The sequence below is a fragment of the Curcuma longa genome, chromosome 16 (assembly GCF_044706935.1).
Source record: "Curcuma longa cultivar G26 ecotype Majalengka, Jawa Barat chromosome 16, ITB_CL_G26_1.1, whole genome shotgun sequence".
NCBI lineage: Eukaryota > Viridiplantae > Streptophyta > Magnoliopsida > Zingiberales > Zingiberaceae > Curcuma > Curcuma longa.
Genome location: NC_133876.1, coordinates 11,789,050 through 11,814,152, shown reverse-complemented (window position 1 = coordinate 11,814,152; position 25,103 = coordinate 11,789,050). Strand labels below are relative to the sequence as shown.

Genomic DNA, 25,103 nt, shown 5'->3' with positions numbered 1-25,103 from the left:
TTGGCTACAAAATTTACTAAATCACATACAAAACATACAACTTATATTTACACAAAAAACATTCTTACAGCAGGTTCATAACACAAATTCATAACATACAGCAGTCGATAACATACAACTTATACAAGTTCATAACACAAATTCAAGTTACAACTTCCAACATAGAAGCTCCATAATAGCAGCAGGTCCATAACAAAGGTTTCAACACAACAGACTTTCCTCCAACAGCAGCAGAAATATCATTACAACAGAATATCCTCCAACAGCAACAGAATATCATCACAACATTAGCAGCACCAAGTTAAGTGCATATCACCAGAGTATGGGCACAACATTAGCATCACCAAGTATCAGCAGCAGAAATAGAACAGGTCCATCTGCCAAATACGAGCCTGCCAAAAGATAATATGGAATTATGGAGATCAGCATTCCATACCTACTCATAAATATGATATTGTATACAGTGTGCCACCTCTGAACGCACCTCATTAATTTCTGCCCGAGTGTAATCAGCTGCCTTAAACTATGAACACACATATAGATTAAGTTAATTGGAAAAACAATCAACACTGACTTTGCAAAATGATAAATGGTTTATTTGAAGTGATTTGAACAAGTACTATTGATCGTAGTCCATCTCTTTCAATAGTTTCAATTTCTACAATAATCTGTCTCATAAATCTCATCACATAATAACCACATTGTTTCCCATCTGGTTGTCGAGGTGCCTGTGGTAATTGGACTCCACTATCAGTTAAAAGACAAATACACACATCAAGACCATATCAAACATAATTACACATACCTGTAATATAGACTTCAATGATAGAGAGCACTCAAGAACCCTATTCTAAATGTAAACACTAGCATTGGCTATTTTAAGTTTGAGTTTTATCAAGAAGGGGTTGAGATTACCTTAAATACAATGTATGGTTCATTTAGATCGAAGTCAAATTCTTCTGAACTGTTAAGGGTCTTGGTAAGCATGTCAATGGGTCTTGCACGCCCTTCTCGCAGTCTAATCTCAGATCTAACTTTGCTTTGATCAAAGTGAAACTGCACAGTGGAAAAATATTAATAACAAATAAAAAGGATATCATGAAAGACTTCAAAATCAGGAGGAAAAAAATGCAGCAAGTTGAGAATATAATCACCTCTTCTTCTTTCTTCTCCCAATCTAAAAACTCAGCGCGAGCTCTCTCTCTTGCCAACATTGCCTGCAACATTTTATCAAAGAAAGTATGAGAAGGCTTAACTGAAGTATCCTAAGGAAAACATCTCCAAAGATTCGGAAAAAGTGTATTCACAAAAAATTGAGAATGTGAACAAACCATTTCTTCCTCACGTTGTGCCTTTTCAATTGCCCTTTCTTCCCTTCTTTTCTTGACCTTTTCAATCTCAGCCTACATCAAAACTATATTAGTATGCAACAATAAATACCTACAGACAAACTTTGGAGATGTAGCAAATAAAAAAACTAAGTAAATTAGACAAAATTCTAACTCCTGTAAAATTTTAATCAGTTCTTTATCAAAAAGCGAACATAGAAGATTAAACTGAATTACGATAAAAAACCTAACTAATACAAATTATACCACTATCTATGAATCTATGATAATTACATACCATTTTTCCCTTTGCCTCTTCTTTTCAGCCTTCACTGATATATCAAGAGGTACACCTTGCATAATATCATGTTCTATCTTTTTCCTCCATACAAACCTACCAATATGTAAATGAATAGAGTACTAAGTATATATATATATATATATATATATATATATATGATATAGCTTCAGCAGTTTTTTCACAGGGTAGCTTCTACTAATAGAGTATGTTATGCTGGTCTCAACTATACAACTATGTCCGGATATTTGCTACATTCAGATGATTAGTAGTATAATTCCTTGCAAATTACAAATACTCTTCTATATCTTTCGTGCAATATCATAGTTACAATCATCAAGTAAATGATTAATTTTTTTTTCTTGGGATTGAGTAAAGCAAAGTGAGAAAAAACAATCAACATTAAAAAAAGATATCTAAACATAATTTATTTGGGGGAAAATGATATTAAAAAAAGAATATTACTTTTCAGCCAGATTGGAGTCTCCAAACGGATTAGAATCGTTAGAATATCCAACCTCGTTTGCTTTGAGTTTCTTCGCGACCTTCAAAGCCTAAAAGAAGCAACCAACAATTTACCCAACTGAAAACGTCCACAAACCCTAATAAACGTCCACAAACCCTAGTCCACAAAAGATATAAAGTCAATACCTTCTTCTGCGCCTTCTTCACCATGTAGTCCATGATCTCTTCCTCCTTGATATCCCGCTTAGCCCTCTTACCCTTACGGCGGTCTTCCTCGGAGTCTGAGTACTCACTTTCATCGGAGCGGCGGCTGCTTCGATCTCTTCGCTTACTCCCCTTAGTCCTCTCTCGGTCATGGCGCCGGGAAGATCTCCGAGTCTCGAATTCATCGTCGTCGTCCGATCTCTGCCGACGGTCACCCATGCTCGAGTTCACACTCAGCGGAACGGTACGCACTGAAGAAGGAGAAAAGGAGGGAGAAAGAGCGAGATCCACTCAAAGTGAGATAGGATCCGGCCTCGTAGAGAGAGGAGAGCTGATGTCTCCGGCCTCGTAGAGAGGAGAGCTGAGAAAGGATCCGGTGGCTTCTCCTGCGTCGCGAGAAAGAGGAAATAAGGTCGCGAGATGCGAGGAGAGAAGACAGAAAATCTGAATTTAAATAAATCCTTGAAACAAAATAAATCATATTATTCAATTACACCCCCTTTTTTTTTACCAGATTCAATTTTTAAACTTTCTTAATCAATCTTGATTCAACTTAACTAATAATAATCAATAAAAGTAAAAAGCAATTTAAAATTCTTTTTACAAAAAAATAATTAGAAAATTATATATATATATATATATATATATAACATATTACTTCCAAATAAAAATAATATTTTTTCTGGAGCACCATATCTGTCTCTCTCAGACACCCTATCCTTCCCATGGCTTCCTTCTCCATATTGCTCATCAGATGCAGCATCCTCCCTATAGCTAGAGATGCGAGAGGGGGCGGGGAGAGGCACGAAAATGGAGCGCGCGGAAGAAGACGAGCTAGAGGTGAAAGCGGGAGAGGGACGAAAATCGTAGACTCGCCCGATAAAAAACCTGGATATAAACCCTCTAAACCCTCAACGACAACGGTCAACGACAATACTTTTTAAAAGCGTTGTCTTTGGCAAAAAATCCGCTAAAAGACAACGTTTTCGACAACGCTTTTGTAAAGTGTTGTGGTTGACCCCTAATAGACAACGCTTTCTGTACAAACGTTGTCTTTTGATTTCAAAAGACAACGCTTTTGACTAAAAACGTTGTAAATTGAAATACCACAACGCTTTTGCTAAAAAACGTTGTCTTTGGGGCGTTGTCTATTAACATTTTTCTAGTAGTGATAGGGGATGTTTGGTCTAATTGATCCATTTTACCTACTCTATCCTGGCTATCTTATTGTCCTTCTTGGACCTAGTTGACTCCCCTGGGGTGTATCACCTGTTGATTAATATAATTAAAATTTAATAATTTAGAAGAAATAAAATTGATGTAGCGAAAATTATTAAATTCGTTGATTCATACATGAGTATCAGAATTAATCTTCTAAAACCTATTGATTCTATCGAAAAATAACATAAATTAGCTAGGAAAAGAACCTAATAAAAAGATCTCAAAATCCTTAAACATATACTTAAATAAACTCCAAACCTTAATTTATAAAAGACAAAAATATCCTTAAATCTTAAAATAAAAAATTATTAAAAATAATAAATAAAATAATTAGAGTCTTTGAAAAGATACTAATTAAATAATATTTGATGAATCCGAAAGTGGATGATTATAGATTTTATCCTATAACGAAAACGAAGGTAGATCTCTAAAAAAAACTTCGTGTATGAAAAAATAATCTCATTCTGATGCTCAAATAAAAAATTATGACTTTCAAAAATTCACAGCATCAAAAACCTATTGTATTTTAGATAACATATATTATATTATAATAGGCAACAATATATGAGAATTATCATAAAATTATAGACAAATACAATACTCTAAGCATAGCCATTAGCAATACTAGACAAGATCTAGACGACGTTCATGTATGCACTTAACATCCTGATTACATAGCTGCTGCACTCGTTCAGAAAGTTGCACCTCCTGAGAAAGTTGCACCCCCTGAGAAAGCTGCACCGCCTCCTGCACTCGTTGTAGCAGCTGTATTTGCTCGACGACGACTTGCCATGATCTCTTCAAGGATGACTATCAACGAGACGATGAAGGCGAAATCTTCGTTGGGATTTACCGTTATTTCCAGTTCGTCCCTTGCAAAAAATGCAGTCTTGCGATGCATCTGCAGCATTAATTGAAGATTTGAGAAAGAAAAGAAATTAAAAACTTTATTCTATATATGTGTTTATGCATGCATATATGCTTACTTGGGCTATGATTTCATCAGTTTCGCCAATACAAATGGAGCATTTCTTTCTTCGTGCAATTATCTTAAAATCACAGGGAGCAGTTTCGTCGGTGTTGGTGGCCAAGACCACATCAAAGTTGTCCTTCCGCTGGAATATCTTGGACTTTCGCACGCTGAACAGCAAATCTTCCGGGCTGGTGCTCTCTCCTCTGAATACTCTCCGTGTTCCGCGATTGCTAAAGGCCTGGAGTTAACAAGAACGTAACCAAGCGTGAGTATAATTGATAATTTGAAGGGCGAGGCAAAGTTTTGATGATCGATGAAACCTAATTGTGCGTCGTACCTTCGGTTTCATGGTGAGGAGAGGGGTGCCGGCGGCGTCGAGGAGGAGGCGGCGGCTGCTGAAGGAGACACCCTTCACCTTGAACACCAAGTCGCCGTTGGTGTCTTTGGCCTTGTAAAGGTCGTTCGGGGTGAACAAACCGCCGGTGCTGGTGAGCGTTAAATTGACGGCGTAAGGAACGGTGAACTGCCGGGCGGCCACCAGCTCGGGAGGCGCAACATATCTCGCCGTCTGCCCATATTCCGCCATGGCTGCTAGCTGCTGCACAAACCTAGCTCTGTGAAGGTTTTGTGATTCAGTATTAATGGAGAGAGATCTGTACGTCGTGCCGTCCATGCTTGTTAAATAAATATGTCAACGTGATTACGTGAATGTGAAGGCAGACACGATCCTCGGGCAGGAAGAAGTCAAGTCAGCGTGGTTTTGTTTGAAACGTCAACGACGCGTTCGTCTTAATCTTCTTGTTTGCGTACTGCGTTCGTCTTAATCTTCTTGTACGCGTTCGTCTTAATTAATTGTGGAAGCATACATATCAAAATCAAAATAAAATAGTTAGATGAAATATAATAATTAATAACAACAACTATTTGAGTTTCGACTTTTCATCAAATAAAGGAGGCTTAAATTGTCAAAAAAAAAAGATTGTATCATCGATTAACACATCATCACAATGTATCTCCACTGTAATTTTTTTTACGACTTGTATTTAAAAGGGGCTTAAAATTTTTTTGGGACTTTCTATATACTTGGATAATTAAATTATCTAAGATTAAAAAATTAATTTTTTTTAAAAAAAATCTAATTAATGTATAATATTTTTTGGGGCTTTTCTTCAACCCAGGAGTTCAAGGGCATCAAGTTAGCAAAGGAATGACATGTACAAGCTTCCAACATATAATTTTAACTAGTGTGTTCTTGTTGAGATCGCTCTATGGATACGTCACCGACCACTCAACATCGAGATTGGCTTTGCGAGGAGGAAGGAGGCAACGAGCTCCGGGACCCGGCCACTCAGCATCGATGTTGACTGCGCAAGGAGGAGGAAGAAGACGATGAGCTCTGGGGCATGGAAGCACTAACACCGTGAGAAGGTCAGGGGTTGCCCTGGCTCGACCCTCTGACGCTCAAGTCAGTCACTGGAAGAAGAAGAGTTTAATTGAAGGAGCATGATGAAGGCGTATGTATGCGTACATGTATCTGTACAGTATATAGACAAGAGTAGTAAGAGAATCATACAATCATGTCTTGTCGTTAATTAAGAAGAATATTCACGTTCAGAGATTTTGTTAGAAGATATGTCCCATCATGGTATAAAAAATATCTTGTCATTATCATAATAGTATGAAGTCGCATCATTCAGCATCATACTGTGATAATAGGGGGGTAGGTGATCATGTCACATAATTATTCATAAATTCTTGATGGTTGTTCCGGCAAAAAACCGACGACAGTCAACCCACTGGTCAACAATATGCCACCTCAACCGTCAGGGGCCTAGCGAAGAAGAAGACCTGCAAGATCACCGAAGAACGAACGGATTAGCTGGCGCCGGGAAGTCCCGGCAAGCCATTCCGACGCTCAAGTTAGGTTTCAGGTGGAGAAAATAGTAGTGAGAATGAAGAAGATAGTAGTGAGTGTGCAAAAGATGCGATGCCCTCTTCATACCTGTGAGAGGACTTATATACCTATGAAGAGAACCTTCCACCTGTCAGCGAAGCAGGCTTTGAGGGTATCCGGGGGGACAACCTCTGATACTGTCTGACACCTGCGCCAGGGGGATGGCATCTGAGGGACAAGGGCAAGCTGTCTGTAACCGTCTTCCAGCGTGGCGATATACCTGGCTTCTGTCGTTTAGCCAAAAAAGGGGAAGATGATTGCCACGGGGAGGAACGATCATGAAGACATGAGCGCAACCTGTTCCCTGCGCACCAGTTTACATGCTCCTTTGTTTGTAGTGTAAATTGAACTTGAGCTGGGATTACTTATCGGAGTGGGAAATCATCTGTGACCGACAGCAATCGGGTTTACCCAGGACCAAGTATGGGGTGCGTTGCCCGAGTGAACCAGACACCGTGGGTGAATGGCCGGGCTACCTGACAAGCTGTGTTACAGTGAGCCGATACACGCAGTTTAGGTTGATTGTGCGGGATACTTCCCGGGAATTCCATTCAGAAGGTAAATTAGGCTCGGAACTGATTAGGCTTAGTAATAGTCGGGCGAGCCATGCGCATCGGAGGGATGGCCGGGCAAACAAGCAATATGGATACAGTGAGCAGGTTACCCAGTGCATGTCCCGGGAAGCGAGACTAGGAGGCAATGGATGCTCGGGCATGGTGGTACTCAATGTAGTCGAGCAGTCCCAGTGATTGGGAGTGATGACCGAGACATAATATGAGGAACTGGGAGTGTGTCTCCCGGGAGATGGTTTGGCAGTGTAGTCGATGCTCGGGAAAAGGTGTAAACGGTGATGGCCGGGTGAACCGGGCCTTGTGTAGGAATGGCCGAGCAAGGGATCCTTAGCTGAATCCGGGGTTCAGGGGTGTGTTTCCCGGGAGCTGATCCATTATACCCCTCGGATTCCCCTAACTGAGGGTACCCACATCGGGGCCATGGGTCCCAGAGTTTGCCACGTCAGCCAATTTGTGGACCTTTGGGGCCGCATATGATCGGGCAAGACTTCCTTGACCGTGGGCCCCAGAACCGGCCAGGATGGGCATTCTATTGACCAATCGCGCCACGTCAGGTCAGGCAAGACTTACCACATCAATGGTAATTTGACTGACTGATAAAGACAGAAGGGGGAATCGGTCTGATATTGTGGGGTCAAGCGAGACTACCCGGTGGAGAAATTGACTTTGAATAGGGTTGAGCAGGGATCGGGCACGATCGAGTGGAGTCTGGGCACGACCGAGTGGAGTCTTGGCACGGTCGAGTGGAGTCTAAGCTCGACCTCAATATAAATGTAGTGCTCTCGATGAGTCGGGAGCTAGCTAGGGCTCTTACTCTTGGTACTGTATTCGGGGGACATGGTTGTGTCAGTCGAATTGCGGTTCGAATTGGGAGTCGAGCTCCCAAGCGAGCTGGGTGAGTGGCCGAGTAGGGCTCCTGAGTGGTGGGTAAGTGGCTAAGTTAGGCTTCCAAGTGGGGGGCGAGTAGCCGAGTCAGGCTTCGTGCACCAAATGTAAAGTCAAGTCAATCTTTTATCCGCCATGTCTCGGACTTAGTCTGATCTATAGGGATCGGGTCATAATACCTTTAACATAGTGCATTATTTATACGTAAATAGAGAAGAAACTTCAACATTTATTATAGTTGAACAGAATATGATCTCCTCCTTCGATTTATGTAATCAAAATTATTAATTCAGAAAAAAATAAAATTTATTGAGTTTTATGAAAACATATTACAATAGACAAGGAGAATGGTAGGATAAAACTTCAAATACAATTCACTAATTTTCCTTTAATTTGTTATATATATAAAAGATGCACTTGACATTAAGTTGCACGTCGTCTTCTTCTACGCGCTGACGCTGCATATGATCGACGACGACTCTCTTTGATCTCTTCAAGGACGATTATCAACGACAGGATGAAGACGTAATCGACGTTCGGATTCACTGTCACCTCCAGTTTGTCCCTTGCAAAAAATGCAGTCTTGCGATGCATCTACAACAACGACATTAATTATATATATCTATAAAAAGAACAGAAACTTAACTCTATGCTCACTTGGGCTATGATTTCGTCGGATTCGCCAATGCAAATTGTGCATTTCGTGCATCGTGAAATGATCTTAAAAGCACAGGGGGAAGCTACAGCTTGGTCGGCGGCGTTGGTGGCCAAGATCACATCAAAGTTGTCCTTCCACTGGAATATCTGGGGCTTTCGCACGCTGAACAGCAAATCGTTCGGGCTGGAGCTCTCTCCTCTGAACACTCTCCATGTTTGGTGCCAACTAAATACCTAAAATCAACAAGAACCGATCCTGAGTACGTATAATTTTTTGACGATGAATTAAATTAAACCTGCTGTTGCATATATATATATATATATACTATACCTTTGGTTCGATGGTGAGGAGAGGGATGCCGGCGGCGTCGAGGAGGAGGCAGCCGAAGCTGAAGAAGAAACCCTTCGCCTTGAACACCACGTCGCCGTTGATGTCCATCACCTTGTAACGGTCGTTCGGGGCGGAGAATAAACTGGCAGTACGGGTGACCGTGAAATTGACGGCGTTCCGAACGGAGAACTGCCGGCCGACCACCACCACGGCAGGCGCAACATCTCTCCCCGTCTGGGGCCCATATTCCGCCATGATTGCTGGCTGCACGAGGCTCTGTGAAGGTTTTGTGAATCAGTATTAATGCTCAGATGATCTGTCTTGTTAAATAAAGATATCTGAATGTTCGTAGAAACGATCTTCGGCAGGAAGAAGTCAAGTCAGTTCGGCCGTTCGTCTTATTTTGTTGTTCTCGGAAACTTTTTGGATAAAAGGTGGAATCCCGCGTCACCTTAGCGGTCTTATATGGTCAGTTTCACGATCATCTATAAAAAAGTAAATCAAGAAACTACAATTGATCGCGATAAAAAAGAGTATGCCGAGATTTAAACTCTTATCTTCTTCTATAATTTTGTTCTGTCATAACCAACTAAATAATGTCCGGGGGCAAAATAATCAACTAATGTTCTCAGAAACTTCAGGTTCCATAAGGGTTGAATTTCTCTTTTGCTGCTTAAGAAGGGTTGCTTGTCAATTCACCATTTATTTCCGCGTAACTTGTTCAGTTTGAAGACTGACTCGAGAATTAAGTTTGGGCTGAGACTACTTCTTAATTTGAGTGAGTTTCATGGCAATTCACCATTTATTAATTCGCAATTCACCATTTATTAATTCCGAAGAAATAAAATTAAACTTATCGAGTGTTAAGGAACACATTATCATACAATTATTAAGAGATATTGTGATGGGGAGCGCAATCAAAGGATGCTGGGCGTATGGATTAGCCGCTGCGTGTAGTTCCCGATTTATTTTGGTGGCCGATGGGAAACTTCCGTGGAGTCGGACTGATCACCCCCAGGGATATATAGTCAATGAGGCTAACTGGTATTTATCATTGAGAGATATATTGTGGACCAGTAAAGTACTTGGAAGAATTAGAAGAACAGTATAAAGATTCGGCATTTCAATTTTGCTCTCAGGACATAGCTGAGTTGGTTACGACGAAGCAGAGTTGCAGAAGAGGGCAATGGTTCAAATCTTGATGAACCGAGACAATACCCTCCTTCGTCGTGGTCAAATGTAGCTTCTCGATTTACCTCATCACAGATGGTCGTGGAGCCGACCGTGTGGGGTCGCTGGGGTGACAAATTCCACCTTTTGCTAAAAATTGAGTGGGTAAATGACATACAATTTACTCGTCTAAAATGTGTCATTTAGGAAAAAGAGAATGACCTACATTCCACTTATTATAAACACATCAGGTATAAATGAAAAAAATATCAAAGTGAGCGACCTGTAACCAACTTAAAAGAGATGCATTGTATAATAGAGTGAACGATCTGCAACAAAATTGCATCGTAAGTATGCATCTATATATACATAGCTCATGTAAACGACCAGCAATCCACCCGAAAAATATCTCACATGAAAATCAGATGGACGACCTACAATCCATTCCGTGAGATGTTTTACATAAGAATAGGGTGAACGACCTGCAATCCACCCTATGAGAAAAATTTTATCTCAATTTTTTAAAATTTAGGCACACACAAAAGATTCAAAAGCTCTTTCGATTGCGGAGCAAGGAGTTCTATATTTATAAAGTTATTTCCCTCATTCCTCTGATATAATTAATCTCATATCTTTTATAACAAGTAGAACTGAGTTCCATAACACAAGAGGTATATTTACTTCTCAATTAATTTGGTTGAAAAGCCATATACTGCTTATGAGCATTGAGCCGAAATTATCTCATATAATTATACTACTTGTTTCAGTTATATGAACTACAGGAATATATTCATCTCCTCTTATTTTTTTCATCATGACTCCGATTAGCCCTTTTTTTCTTTATTAATTCTTAGAAAAAATCATAGATACCATAAAAAAGGCAAGCAATATGTATGATAAAAATATAATCAACCATACGTATAACAAAAAATATGTCATCTATTAATATTTGTTAAGAGAATGAATTTATTTTTTATTTATTTATTATCATAAGGATAAGGAAGTATCCTTACAGTGACTTAATATAATAACTTGTAAATGAAATAACCTTTTAATAAGAACAACTAAAACTAAATGAATTTTAATTACTTCAAGTGTATGGAAATTCAAATAAAATTGATAGTATTTTATACATTCCATATACTTGATTTATATCATATACTTTGAACGAAACTAGCAATCGAATAGAGCTAAGAAATTTTTGGATATGGTTGAGTTTGAATCAACAAAAAATCAAGTAAAAAGGGATCCAACGATTTAATCATGCACGAAAGGAAATCAAAAGAGATCAAGCAAGAACCTCTACCTCAATTAAATATTCACTCGCGGTAGCTTGATGCTGTGAAATGTTGGCAATGCTGCGATGGCGTGCAACGGCTGCAACGATGTGCGACGGCGACGACAATACAAGGAGCAAGGACGGTAGTGGCGATTGCGACGACAATAGAGAGCAAGGACGGAGACGGCGATACATGGTGTGAGGAGTTTGAGGGTGAGATCGTTTTTGGGAGATTAGGGGTAGAGAGGTTTTAAAGGAAAGAAAAAAAAAAGGAAAAAGTCACGAGGAAAGAAACGCTTATCCTTTATTTGTCTTTTTGCATAAAGGTCTAACAAATTTTAAAATGTATAACTTAGCCTTTTTAATTATTTCATGATCTAGCATATACTCAAAAGTCAATCTCTAAAATATTTGTTCAATTTAAAATTTAATCCTCTAATTACAATTTACAGGTCTGATTAATTATCTACGTAGTTAACAAAATCTAGCTATTATAGGCCTCACTGACCGATTTACCCTGGTGGTCGGTGGGAAACTTCCGTAAAACCGGACAGGTCACCTCAGGACTTGAGTCAATGCGACTAACTGGGATTATCATTTTTTTTATAGGCCTCACTGACACAACAGCCAACAACATATATATGCAAATAGATTCTAAGCATATATCCAACAGAGAATGGGAAATACCAAAAGAAAACTAGTGCTACTTCCCTTCCTTTTGTTCAGATCTAAGATAGTAATGTTCTAGACTTTAATCCTGTTGAGAAAAAACTAATATAGGTATTTTATAATCTATAATTTGACATTAAAGAGAATTGATGTATTACTTTTTCTCTTTATTTAATTTATTTTGGTGCTTAATCCACCTCTAATTTCTGAATATGTCCTTGCTTTTATTTTCCTGTAATTAAATTAATCCATGAAGCATCTTCCTTGATTCCTCCTTCTGCATCTTCAGCTGCATATAGAAGTTCCCAATGAATGCTTCAGTCTTGGCAAACAGCTCTTCCTTGCTTAGCTCTCCACCACCCTCCTCATCTCCACTGCTGATGAAGAAGAGGCTCGGCTTCGAGTGGCACCGCTTCAATCTTCGCGATCTCGGTGCAACTTTCTCAATCTCCTCCTCACAAGTCTGTTTAGGAATGCCAATCACTTCCTTACCTATAAACTCACTAGTCGGAGCGGCCGCGATGTTTGATGTTTTCTTGCCGTCATGAGGCCTAGAGATGGCCTCGAGGAAGCCAGCCTCCGCGCCAAGGGCAACGATGAGGATGTTGAGGAGGATGTAGAGATAGGAGGATCTGAAACCCGACGATACGAAAGGGATGAGCAAGACTAGGACAAGGAAAACAAGTCCCTTTGCTACTTGAGACTTGGGCAACTTCTCCATTATTGCTTAGTGGTAATGTAACATGGAGCAAAGTGGCACGTATTTATAGAGAGTGAATTGGGGTAGAAACGATCGATGAACAATTGCTTATTGTTGAAGAAGACAAAGATATCGATAAAGGTAGGTCGTTGAGGATCTTTCATTACTGCTTTAAGTGACATCAGAGACAAGAAAACATGCATTGTTGGGCACACTTTTGGAATCTTACTTTGCTCACCACTTCTTGCCATGGGATAAGATCTCTTATTCTTTACTATGATCCTAACTCCATTTCCCCTAGAATATTGAACCCCTTTACTCAAATGGTAGAAGTATGTGTTGAGATACAATCAAAGTTCTACATTAGAAATATATAGAAAAGATTTTGATGTTATAAGATAGAAGATATATATCTCATTGGTATGAGGCTCACAATAGTCCTTTATTTGAGGGGTAGATTGTTAGGATACAATCAAAACCTACATTATAAATACATAAAAAAGATTCTAGTGTTATAAGATAGAAGATATTTTATTGGTACAAGACCTTTTGGTAGTCCAAAAATAAAATCATGTGTATTTGGATCCAAAATAAATAATATTATATCATTTTAAAAATACACATGGATTCCATCAGCTCTAACAGTATGACTATGGAGGTGTGTTTTGGCAAAAAATTAAAAGGATGCTCTCCATTATCTATATTATCAAAAGAGCATGCTTCTTTTAAAAATCATTAAAATTATCTTTCATCAGTAATTTGATATCCGAAATAACTCTTTGTACTCCATTTATAACAGTTTAGTCAAAGTTGCTCCAAGATGATGTAATTTTGACAAAATTATTGGTCTAAGATAGTCTAATTTTAATCTAAGTTGCTCTAATATGATGCAATTTTAATCAAAACTACTTTAAAATAGTGCATCTTTGATCAAAATTGATTCAATATGGTTATAATTACTTTATAACGATACAATTTTGACAAAAATTATTTTATTTTTTATATAATTTTGATGTCGAACTTCACCCGATTAATCCTAGAAATAGACGGTCATGCTCTTAGTTTATATATCACATAAATTTGAAACACACACTTAGAGATCGACTTCTAGAATATTTATTTCTATTGAAATTTAGACTTTGATCTTTTTATTTATTTGTTTAAGTATGTATCAAAGCTACTACTATACAATGTCATCCCGTCCCTTGAGTATGGTACAATGACAAGGCGAACAGTCAAATGCCTAGGCATTTTGAATCTCAACTACAGTGCACTGTAGGATATTTTTTTCAGCACTGGAATGAAAAATTTAAAACGTTGGCTGCTGGATAAAGAGCTGCTTACACTTTCAAATTTACCCGATAAACGAATCTAATAGGAAGATTTCTCACTTTTAGGACTAGTTGTACCCAAGGCGATTAACTAAATAAATAATATTTTAATAATTTTAAAAAGGAAAATATCTTTTTAATTATATAAATAATTAGTTTAGGATTGGCTTTTAATTTCCTGCCATCTTTTTTCTCCCACCTGCAACTTTAAAGTGCTGAAAGGAATATTTTAAAAGGATAACAGATAAGGTATCTTATATATTCTTCATGGATTGATCTACCTTTCCACATGTGCATTATGTGGCGGTCAAGAACGCAAGAATCCATGGGGAACGGAAAGAAAGCTCAAGATTGCGAGAAAGATCTAGAGCTGCTTGATAGTGAAACAAAAGTGGATCGAAGACCTTTACCATCTCCACCTGCGCTTCTCTTTACGTCGGAAGACCTAGCCGAGTTAAGGCCGAGTCAGAATACTTCAGTAAAAAGGTGGAATTCGTCATCCAACGACTTACACGGTCAACTCCATGACTATTTGTGAGAAGATAAATCAGAAAACTACGCGCAGTTGACCACTACGAGAGAGGACATTGCCTCAACTTCATCAAAATTCGACTCTTATTCACTTTAGCAAGTTTGCTCCGCACTAACCAACTCAGCAAGTCAGAATACTTTAAAGAATTACATATAAGTCATACTCGTATACAAGTTAATTATGCTTTGTTTGGGAGGAGATGAGGGAAGGGGAAGGAAGGGTAAATAAGGGGAAAATAATTTTGAACCTTGTTTGGAAAGAAGTGAGGGAAGAGAAGGGAAAAGTAAGTTTTAACTTTCCTTATCCATGAAAAGGAAGATTTTCTTACACTAGGAAAGACAATTCTAAATATTATTTATTCCAATATTATCCATATTTTAAAATATTAATTTTCAAATAACTTATTTAATTTATTTAATCTAAATTTTTTAAATTTCTCTAGCTGAGTATAATCTTTTCGCTCCTTTCTTATATCATTAAATTTTTATAGAAATATATGTAAAAATACTGATTTATCTTTTGTCGTACCAAAATGTACAGATTTTATATTTCGCATGCTTATTTTATGTCTACTCATTATTTTTTTTTAATTTTTTATTTATTTAAGTCGTAAATATTAATTTTAGTTGGTCTCGCAAAGTGATTTTTATAAGAAAAATCTCATATCCATAGGTTTAATGAACTATACATATTTTTTTTTACATGTAGATTTATTATAAGAAGTAGGGGTATTTTTATAATTTTATATATTTAAAATTCATTTCTTTTCATTTCCTCCCAAATAAGATAACACATATTACGTTAATGAATTTCCCTTCCTCCTCCGAAACAAGAAAAATATAAATACTCTTTCTCTTCTTTTCCTCTCTTCCTCTCCTTTCCTCTTTAGTTAGAGAAATGATATTTAGTATGAAAATTCAACATGAATGAAGCATGACATTCACAACTGTATGCAGTGGGTCCCACTAGTATCCAGTGGGATCCACTGCCAATGTGAGTGTCATGCTTCATTCATGTTGGGATTTTTCATGCTAAGTATCATTGGCCCTTTAGTTAATGAATATTCTCTTACCCCCATCCAAACAGAAGATTAGATTTAATACAATTCAGGTCTTGGTTTTGTAGCCCCTTTGCAAAAGCAAAAGCAAGATCAAGAGAGAGTCTGTCGTCCAATCATGTCGTATTTCAATATAAATCAGTCTGGTTGCTAAGAAACTTTCAACGTGAGATTATTCTCTCAATCATATTGGAGTTAATTTTATTCATTGTGATTCCTTCAGCACAAGGTGGAATCCGCCATCCCAGCGGTCCCACACGATCGCACTCATGACCATCTGTAAATAGGTAAATCGAAAAGTTACAGTTGACTACGACAGAGGAGAGCATTGTCTCGACTTCATCGAGATTCAATCCTTATCTACGTCAATAACTTTACTCCGTCGTAATCAACTTAATTATGCTCCGGGAGCTCTATGATCCCAATCCATATACAAATAATAATACGAAGTGTGATGACTATAAATTTATCAGATATCATTATCAACCCTTGTGTGCATGCATAAGAAATGACGATCATAGAAATGCCCCCAACTAATCTGATTTTCTTATATCTCTTGTTAACTCAGGCCAACTTTTTTATTTATCAAAAGGCATTTTTAATTTTTAAAATACATTTCTCCTTAAAAAATATAAAATAATAATTAAAAAAAGTTCCTTAACCTAGCGATAGTGGTAAGTGCAATTGATAGCTACAAAATCACAGCCACAAGTCGTAATCTCTTGGCTGCAAAATCATTGCGTGCACTTCTCGATGTACCTTGGTGGTTGGTGGAAAACTTCCGTGAGATCGGACCGGTCACCCCAGAGATAGTCAATGAGGCTAACTAAGATTTATCTTTTTGGCTGCAAAATCACGATCAAGTCACAACGAAGTAGCCTCCTTGCAACTAATCACGATAAGTTTAAGTCACAATTGATGATCACATTGGGAGGGATCTCCTATTGTAGTCAATTGTGGCTTAGATTTTATTGTAATTTCATAGCCAATGCGGCAAAATGTGATAATGTTCACCCTAAATGTCTTTCAATGTCGATCTTACAACGATTTCAAAAGAGGTAAATCATGGTGAATGAGCAGTCTCTTCAGGTGGGAGAGATTTTATTGATTTAAGCAATTGTTCTCTTGGGGATTCGATCTCTACTTTCATGTGCAATTTCATAGCCATGACGTTATGACGAGTGGCTAGGAGGCCACAATTGATAGGAGGTTATGATACCTTGCGCGTATATCTTGCGCAACTCGTTTGTGACAGAAGATTCCATACGCCCAAATTATTATTTATTTATTTTTTTGACGGTTAAACCATTTAAGATTTGTCTTTTAGGATTTAAGAGTTAGTTTATAGTATTAAACACACAAAAAAATCAAAACAAATTAAAAAAGTTTCTCATGGGGTGACGTGGCTCTTTCTGGAATAAAAGTCAAGAGTCATGTGAAGGTCAAGATCTAGGCCGATGTGGCAAGATGGGTCAACGCGGACCCAAATCAAGAGTCATATGAAGGTCAAGATTCAGGCCGATGTGGCAAGACGAGTGACACAGACCCAATCCCACCAGAGGGGGATATTAGGTACCTCGGATTCAGATTGTATCTCGAGCGTATCCTGGGTTCAGTCCAGGATTCGAGTTGGACTCCCAAAGCCATCTCGGCCATCTTAGGCGTCTCGTCTCGGCCAACTTCGTTTCGGCCATCTCAATCATATCATCTGGGTCAGCCTCGTCTCGACCATCTCAGTCATCTCATCTGGGTCAGTCTCGTCTCGACCATCTCAGACATCTCGTCTCAGCTAGCCTCGTCTTGGCCAGCCTTATCTCAGCCATCTCAGTCATCTCGCCTCAGCCAGCCTCATCTTAGCCATCTCAGTCGTCTCATCTCGGCCAGCCTCAACCACCTCATTTCGACCACTCCACCTCGCTCTGCCACAATCATCTCGTGTCGACCATCTCAATCGTTTTGTCTCGGCCAGCCTCGTCTTGGCCATCTCAGTTATCTCGTCTCGGCCAGCCTCAACCATCTCATCTCGACCACTCCACCTCGCTCCGCCTCAATCATCTTGTCTCGATCATCTCAGTAGTTTCGTCTCGGTCAGCCTCGTCTTGGCCATTTCAGTCGTCTTGCTCGGCCAGCCTCAACCACCTCATCTTGACCACTCCACCTCGCTGTGCCTCATCCTCGATTCCGTCCTCATGTTTGTGGCGAACGAATATCCTACATAGCCTGCTAGAGGAGGACGTGAATATTCTTATAGACAGGCAGCAGTCTGAGGACGTACAAGCGGTTACAAGGTTGTCAGATTCGGTCCCCTTAGATACCCTTTTTTTTGCATATAAGGACAAAGGGAATACAAATTTGCTAGACATGGTCCCCTCATATATTCTTTTTTCTGCACATAAGGCTAAAAGGAAATAGTTGTCGGATCCGGTCCACTTGGCAGATTGCCATGGGAGCGAGGAAGGGCAAGCTATAAAAGGTTCAGCCCACCGCAATATTCATGTCTGGATTCCAAAAACTCTACTAACCTTATTTTCTTTCCTGTCTATATTTTATCATCTTTTTCGGGATTCTAACTTGAGCATCGGAGTGGTTTACCATCAGAGTCGCTTGCCGGAACTCTCCGACATAAGTCTAACCTCTTCTTTGAAGTGTATTTCAAATTCAGATCATCTCTCGCACCCTAGCTCACCCAAAAGGTCCTACGTAGAGTTGCTCGTTGACTGTCTATAGTATAGCCGGAACAGGTCTGATATCCTGTCCGACGAAAAAACCCGACCCCCGTACGCGACCGCCGGACCTCTTCGCGTTCATCGCCGTCCGGTCACCGCCGGCCGCCATCCCGGGTCCGTTGGAACCGCAACTCGACGGCGCACACATCGGCATCAGATTCCGGTCGGATTGGGCCGGAATTCGGCCGGAATTCCGGCTGAAACAGAGCAGATTCATCCAGCGGCGATTTTGCCGGAATCCGACCGAATCGGGGCCGGACTCCGGCCGTGGTCGACGCGCCCGGCGCCGGCGCGTCGACTGGGGCCGGAGTCCGGCCGAAATCGCCGCCAGACACTGGCGGACGGTTTTCGCCGGAATCCGGCCGAATTCCGGCCGAAACCGGCAAACAGTGGCTGTTTTCCGGTTTCGGCCAGAATTCGGCCGGATTCCGGCCGAATCGGGGCAGGAAACCGGCACCCGCCGGACCGCCGGCGAGTTGCGGTTCCTACGGGCCCGGTCCGGCGGCAATCGGTGGTCGGACGGCGATGAACGGACGGCGGGAATCGGCGAAGGTCCGAGGAGAAATACTGTGCAATCGCGATAAACGGACGGCTGTGAATCACTCGATTCGACAGTGGACGGCTGGGATGCGTCGCGCACGAGTCGGGCAGGATACCGTCGCGCAGTATATCATATATATATATATATATATATATTAAAGAGGTAAATAGAGAAGTTGTAGTTGGCTAGTTTGAGAAGGATATTTTTTTAACTTCGTCCAAATTTGATCTAATAATATCTATTCACAGTAACCAATTCAATCCTGCCAAGGACTAAATTAATTTATATAATAATAATAATCTTAGTCAATGTCGGTCAATTTTGTATAGTGTTGTGATGCCTAACCCATCTTGTATAGTATAAAAGACAACATGCACGGGTTAGGCATCACAGCAGTGATGCCTAACCCATGCATGTTGTCTTTTAGCCAAACTGTAGCCATATATTTGATTTGTTCAGGCTTTCTTGCATAAGGGCAAAGCTCCGAGAATTGCGGCAAAGAAGGTGGCAGCTGAGGAGGAAGACGAGAAGGAGCTTGAGGAGTAGAGCGAGGCAAATTTCGATGCGAGGGCGGCGGCAAGAATGAATCCCTCTTGCCTAATTTCTCAAGGCTTTTCATGCTCATCTTGTTAATTTGTTCCTGCTTGCTCCAGTCATTTCTTTTACTGTAAAACTTTTAGACACTTGTACATTGTCAATGAATTTGACGAATGGAGGTAGGCAAAGAACAAGACGTGAGGAGTTTTTCTCCATCTCTCTCCTTTTTTGCATATAAATTTCAACTCTATTCGTGATAATTTTCGAGTCTCTGCCTATCGTCTTCTCGTCCCATGATGGCTTCTGCCAAGGCCATTCTGCTGCTGCTCGTCTTCCTCGTGCTATTTGGCACAGAAGCTCTCGGTATCCTCTCTTTTTATCTTGTCTCTTAATTCGTGGTGATAGAATAGAATTGAGTAAAATTTAGATGAATTTGAATTTATTTTAATCAGTTTAAAATGAGTGTAGGAAGCAGAGAGAAGATGGACATGAACAGCCATGGCGAATTAGTCAGCAGCAGCGATCGACTATCCTCTTCGCCACCCACCCCGCACGGCAATCCATCTCGAGCCGCCATCGTCTCTTATCCGCCGCCTTCTTCTCCTTAATGTGGAATTTGAGTGCAGGCCTATCTCTCTGCAATCTCACTCTTCAGTCTTCTGGTAGCCCATGTTCACAATCCATACGAGTAATAATATTGATGGAACTATCGATCTAAAGCCTTAATATATCACAAAAATGGCCCCAAAGAATCTGATTTTCTCTGTAACACCACAAGGGGTGACCTCCAATGGAGTCCCTGAGAATGAACATGAGCTTTTTAGCCTAACTGTCAATATATGATGCTTTTTAACCTAACTGTCAATATAGTGTGCTTTTTAGCCTAACTGTCAATATATGATGCTTTAATTTTTAACCTTAGATGGTGTTTTCTTTCTTTCTCTAGCCCTTTGTGTCCTTTTTTACCTCCTTAAATTTGGACACTCTTTTGATGTTCTTCCTTGTGACACCTAAAAAACTTCACTCTTCTTGTCTTTTTTCTCTCTTTCTCATATATCTTGTCTTAGTGTTTGCAGGTGTTGTAGAGGATGTGGCTTCCTTCGGAGGAGTAAAGATTAAGAGTCAAATGAAGGTCAAGGTCCGAGTGATATTTGTCACCTTGGGCTCATACAGTAGTTCGGACTCAGCATAGGTTCAGTCCAGGCCCCCACTTGGGCCCCTAAAGCTATCTCATCTCGACCATCTCAGTCGTCTCTTCTCGGCCCGCCTCGTTTCAGTGATTTGGTCGTCTCTTCTCGACCAGCATCGTCTCGGTGTCCTGGTAGTCTCTTCTCGGTCAACCTCGTCTCAGCGTCCTGGTCATCTCTTCTCGGCCAGTCTCGTCTCGGCGTCCTGGTCGTCTCGTCTTGGCCAGCCTCATCTCGGTGTCTCAATCGTCTCGTCTCGGCCAACCTCGCCTTGACCATCTCTATCGTCTCTTCTCGACCAGCCTCATCTCGGCATCCCGATCGTCTCGTCTTGGTAAGTCTCATCTCAGCGTCTTGATCTTTTCATCTAAGCCATTTCAGCTTCAAGTCTCGTCTCGGCCACTCCGTCTCGACTAACTCCACTCCTGGGCTCCACCTTCACGTCTTTTGTGAACCATTATCTTACATGACCTACTAAAAAGGAACACGAATATTCTCATGGGCACGCGGCAATCCAAGAATGAACAGGCAGTTATGAGGTTGTCAGACCCGGTCCCCTCGAATATCCCTTTTTTTACACATAAGGTCAAAAGGAAACAATTGTCCGATCTGATCCCCTTTGTAGGTTGCTATAAGAGCGCTATCCCATCCGACATGGAAATGCCTTGAGCAGACTATAAAAGGCTTAACACACAATCTTATTTCAGGTTCAACTCTAAAAACTCTGTCAGTATTATCTTCTTTCCTGTCCACATATTATCGTCTTTCGTAGAATCCTAACTTGAACGTCGGAGTGGTCTGTTGTGACTCTCCGGTAGCAGTCTAACCTCTTCTTGAAATGTGTTTCAATTCCTGATAAAATCCCACGTCCTAGCTAGTTCATCCAGGAGGTTGTCCATGTCGGATTGTTTGTTGACTGACGACTTGACTACTGTGATATTTGACCGAAACAGTATTCTTAAAAAGTCTTCTTACATCTTTACTTTATCTTGGATGATGATGATGATGAACGCTCTTATTTTTCATAGATCTTCTTCTTAGAAAAGACATTTCTTTTTTACTTTCTTTCTTTTAGATTTTAATTAAATTGACCGGATTTAATCGACGGCTTGACCTTTTTTCTGGTTTTCATCTTGACAATTTTACTTCACCAGCTTTAACTGCATCTTTGTGTTACATTCTCTTCTTCTTTTTCTTTCCTTCAAAAGATCAAGAACAATTATATTGAATAGTCTGTCTGATCTTTTGAGCTTTTCATGAAGCAAAAATAAATTGGCGAGGAAACATTATCAACGAGTTTGGCCACATAATCATTATCTTTTTTTTTGTCTCAATAATCAACTCTCCACTAATTTGCAATTGATCGAGCTGATCACGTCCAATTCAGAAAACAGTTTAGATTAAAGATTACTTGACAAGTTGTAGATAGGGTTGTAAGTGAATCAAACATTTGTAAATAAATTTGGTGTTCGATTTGGTAAGAACTTCGTTCAATATATATAAGATCAATTAAATGAATAAGCTTCGTTAAATTAAACAAATAAATTTTGTTAAATTAAACGAATATGTTTGAATACATATGTGTTCAATTTATTAATATTCGTGAACAACGTTCATAAACAATATTCATGAACTATATTCATCAACAAATTTTTTATCAATATACTAAATAAAAAAAATTAAAATGAGTAAATAAATTTATATCAACTCAATAAGCAATAAATAAACAAATCAAACAAGTTTGAATTGAGAGACTTGATAACATTTAAATGAATCAAGTTTGAATCAAGCTCATAAAAAAGAAACCGTTTGAATAATAATTTCAACGATTTGATTCATTTTAAACTCAGCTTGATTTGACTCGATTACCTTATCAAACCAGCGTGACTCGTTTACCACCCTAATTGCAAGAGAGGTGCTGATGAAGGTAGGCAAATGAACACGACCTGGTTTGAAGTTTCTCACACAATTAAAGACGAATCCATCATTCTCCATCTCTTTCCTTAATTTCCATGCCACTTTTTAACTCTTTCGCTGATATATCTCGAGTCTCCGGCTGAAGTCTTCTGGTCCCATGGATTTCGCCATCTCTGATCAGAGCTCACAAGCTGCAGATGGCTGAGCTGCTAATGGAAGTAGGCAATTGGGACAAGAACCTGGTTCGCCCGAGTTCACAGGCCTAATTAACCATCGGTTTAAACCATCTTTCTCCAATTTTCTTCCTTATTTCATATATATTTTTATTAGAAATAATAGAAAAACCAAAAAATTATTTATACTATATATATAATATTTTATCATTTAATTAATTTTAGTTAAATAAATATGATTATTTAGTACCTTTAATATAATTTTTAAGAATTATATAATGTGTTAGTTAGCACTCAACTAAATTATAATTATAATTTATGGTTAAAACTCGTTGAATGTAAAATAATAAAATGAATTTGGTAATCAGGAGTGTAAATGATTATTCAAATTTATTTATTTATTTATCAAACTTCTTTAAATTTATTTATTAAAATTTTTATCGATCTCAAATATTAATCTAGCATTTTATCAAGCCCAATTGCATGCAATATTGTTGTTCTTATTTAAATATTTATCTAATTAATAAAATTTATATTATGTTCTTATTTTCTATATGAAATAAATTACAAATATTAAAATTTTTATTTTTAAATAATCATCAACGCATTAACTAACTAAATTTATCAGCGTTCAAATTTATTTATTTTTTATTATTGAATGAATATAAATGAATTTTATAAAATTAAATACCAAATTTATTTAGGAATATTCGAATAATCAAATTAGAAACATATTAATCATTAAAAAACAATAAAGACATGCTGTGACTGAATTTGCTATAACTAAACGAATACATTAATTATCAATTACATCAATGCAGACAACTTTCATCCAATCGAACCAGCTATAATTAAAATTAAATCAAAATAAAATTACACAAAAATTATTCTTGTTGTATTTCTGAACCTGACATAAATTTATATATTCAAACAATTTAGTATATACAGTTTCAATAATTGCAACGTAATTGCTTGAAATGCATTCTTAACTCAATTCATTAATGAAGAATTAATTGTCATGCTTTCCTTTGTTTTTATTTTAGATTATCTCATAAAACAACTAATTAGATCTGTACCAAATCGAAATGCAAAGATCCAAATAAATCTCCAATCTTTAACTCTTTCCAAACATTAATTAATACTTCATCTATATATATAACTCATATATAGTTCAAGAATAATCACAGTACTCGATCAACAATGGTTGGACAAGTAAGAAAACTAATGTATCTCCATTTTTTATTATTCTTTTCTTTATGATTTTCTTGTGTTTTGATTTTGATTCAGAGCCTTATCATCAGTCTCTTTGTTCTCCTTCTTGCTGATCATGAGGTTTTGGCTGATGAGTCTTACAACGTCTTGGACTTCGGAGCCACAGGAGATGGCAACACAAATGATACTTTGGTACCTAATAAATAGTTGATTTGAGAGTTGAATATTTAAATTATTAAAAAAAAATTATAAAGAGTCATGATATTTTATTTCTATTTTAAATCCTTAACTACTACTTCTTCTTCCTCTGCTATTGGATGTTGCTTCAGGCGTTTGTGAATGCATGGAGTGCAGCTTGTCACAACAGCACGGCACGATCCACCTTGATCATTCCGGCAGGGAAGACATTTTTGTTGTCGCATGTCGATTTCGAAGGACCTTGCAACAATTTCATCTCCGTAGCGGTATACATACATACATACATACATACATATACGTATATGTTTGAGGAAGACTTATATGTTATTCTTGTGCAAAGCTTGATGGAAACCTTAAACGGACAAATGAAATATGGCAAGAAGGTTATTTCAGCTGGCTTCTTTTCATTCGAATCAACGGCATAATCATCTCCGGATCCGGCGAGCTCGACGGGCAAGGGACAAACTGGTGGTCATGCAAAGAGACAAATGTAAAACTTTATATCTATCTATCTATGCGTAATTAAGTTATATATTTCTCGACACTAACTGTATTCTTTTGATTGACTTAATTGGTGTTGTTGCAGCAATGTCCACATGATGCTCCCAATGTAAGTCGAGTACCGAAACACATTGGTAAAGAATTTAGGGGTGTAATCGAATCGAGCCAAGTCAAACAGTAAAAGGCCTGAGGTTGAGCTCGGTTTGTTTTCCTAAACTTAGTTCGGCTCGAGTTCGATTCGAGCTTTAATTCTTAAGCTCGAACTCGACTCATAATGAAATTAAATAGTTCGCAAACGACTCGAGTTCGGTTCAAAAATGGTTTGTTTTAAAGTTAATCGAGTTTAGTTCGAACTCGGTTTAGAAATAACTCGTTTAAAAGTTAAACGAGCTTAGTTTGAATTTGACTTATTAATATATAATATATTTATAATTTATGTAATATACACACACGTTCACGAGCCTGTTAACGAATATATTCGTGAG

At 38.6% G+C, this 25,103-nt stretch overlaps 3 protein-coding genes and 1 long non-coding RNA gene across 4 annotated transcripts; all 4 read right to left on the bottom strand.

The window, feature by feature from the left end:
* Positions 1 to 938: 938 nt before the first annotated feature.
* Positions 939 to 1,404, bottom strand: LOC141847202 (uncharacterized). The gene is made up of 3 exons (XR_012603411.1): positions 1,332 to 1,404; positions 1,155 to 1,217; positions 939 to 1,056 (listed from the first exon to the last, which is right to left on the bottom strand). It is a non-coding gene; the product is annotated as an uncharacterized LOC141847202 (long non-coding RNA).
* Positions 1,405 to 4,185: 2,781 nt separating this feature from the next.
* On the bottom strand, positions 4,186 to 5,075 carry LOC141848127 (protein LURP-one-related 10-like). The gene is made up of 3 exons (XM_074736242.1): positions 4,827 to 5,075; positions 4,503 to 4,727; positions 4,186 to 4,417 (listed from the first exon to the last, which is right to left on the bottom strand). The coding sequence occupies exons 1-3, from the start codon at positions 5,073 to 5,075 to the stop codon at positions 4,208 to 4,210; spliced, it is 684 nt and encodes a 227-aa protein (XP_074592343.1). The 3' UTR covers positions 4,186 to 4,207.
* A 3,248-nt stretch (positions 5,076 to 8,323) lies between these two features.
* On the bottom strand, positions 8,324 to 9,143 carry LOC141847079 (protein LURP-one-related 15-like). Its single transcript, XM_074735062.1, has 3 exons — positions 8,889 to 9,143; positions 8,558 to 8,791; positions 8,324 to 8,494 (listed from the first exon to the last, which is right to left on the bottom strand). Exons 1-3 carry the CDS (start codon positions 9,141 to 9,143, stop codon positions 8,324 to 8,326), a joined length of 660 nt encoding a protein of 219 aa, XP_074591163.1.
* Positions 9,144 to 12,225: 3,082 nt separating this feature from the next.
* LOC141847108 (uncharacterized) lies at positions 12,226 to 12,727 on the bottom strand. The gene has a single exon (XM_074735088.1). It carries the CDS (start codon positions 12,725 to 12,727, stop codon positions 12,245 to 12,247), a length of 483 nt encoding a protein of 160 aa, XP_074591189.1. The 3' UTR covers positions 12,226 to 12,244.
* Positions 12,728 to 25,103: the final 12,376 nt, after the last annotated feature.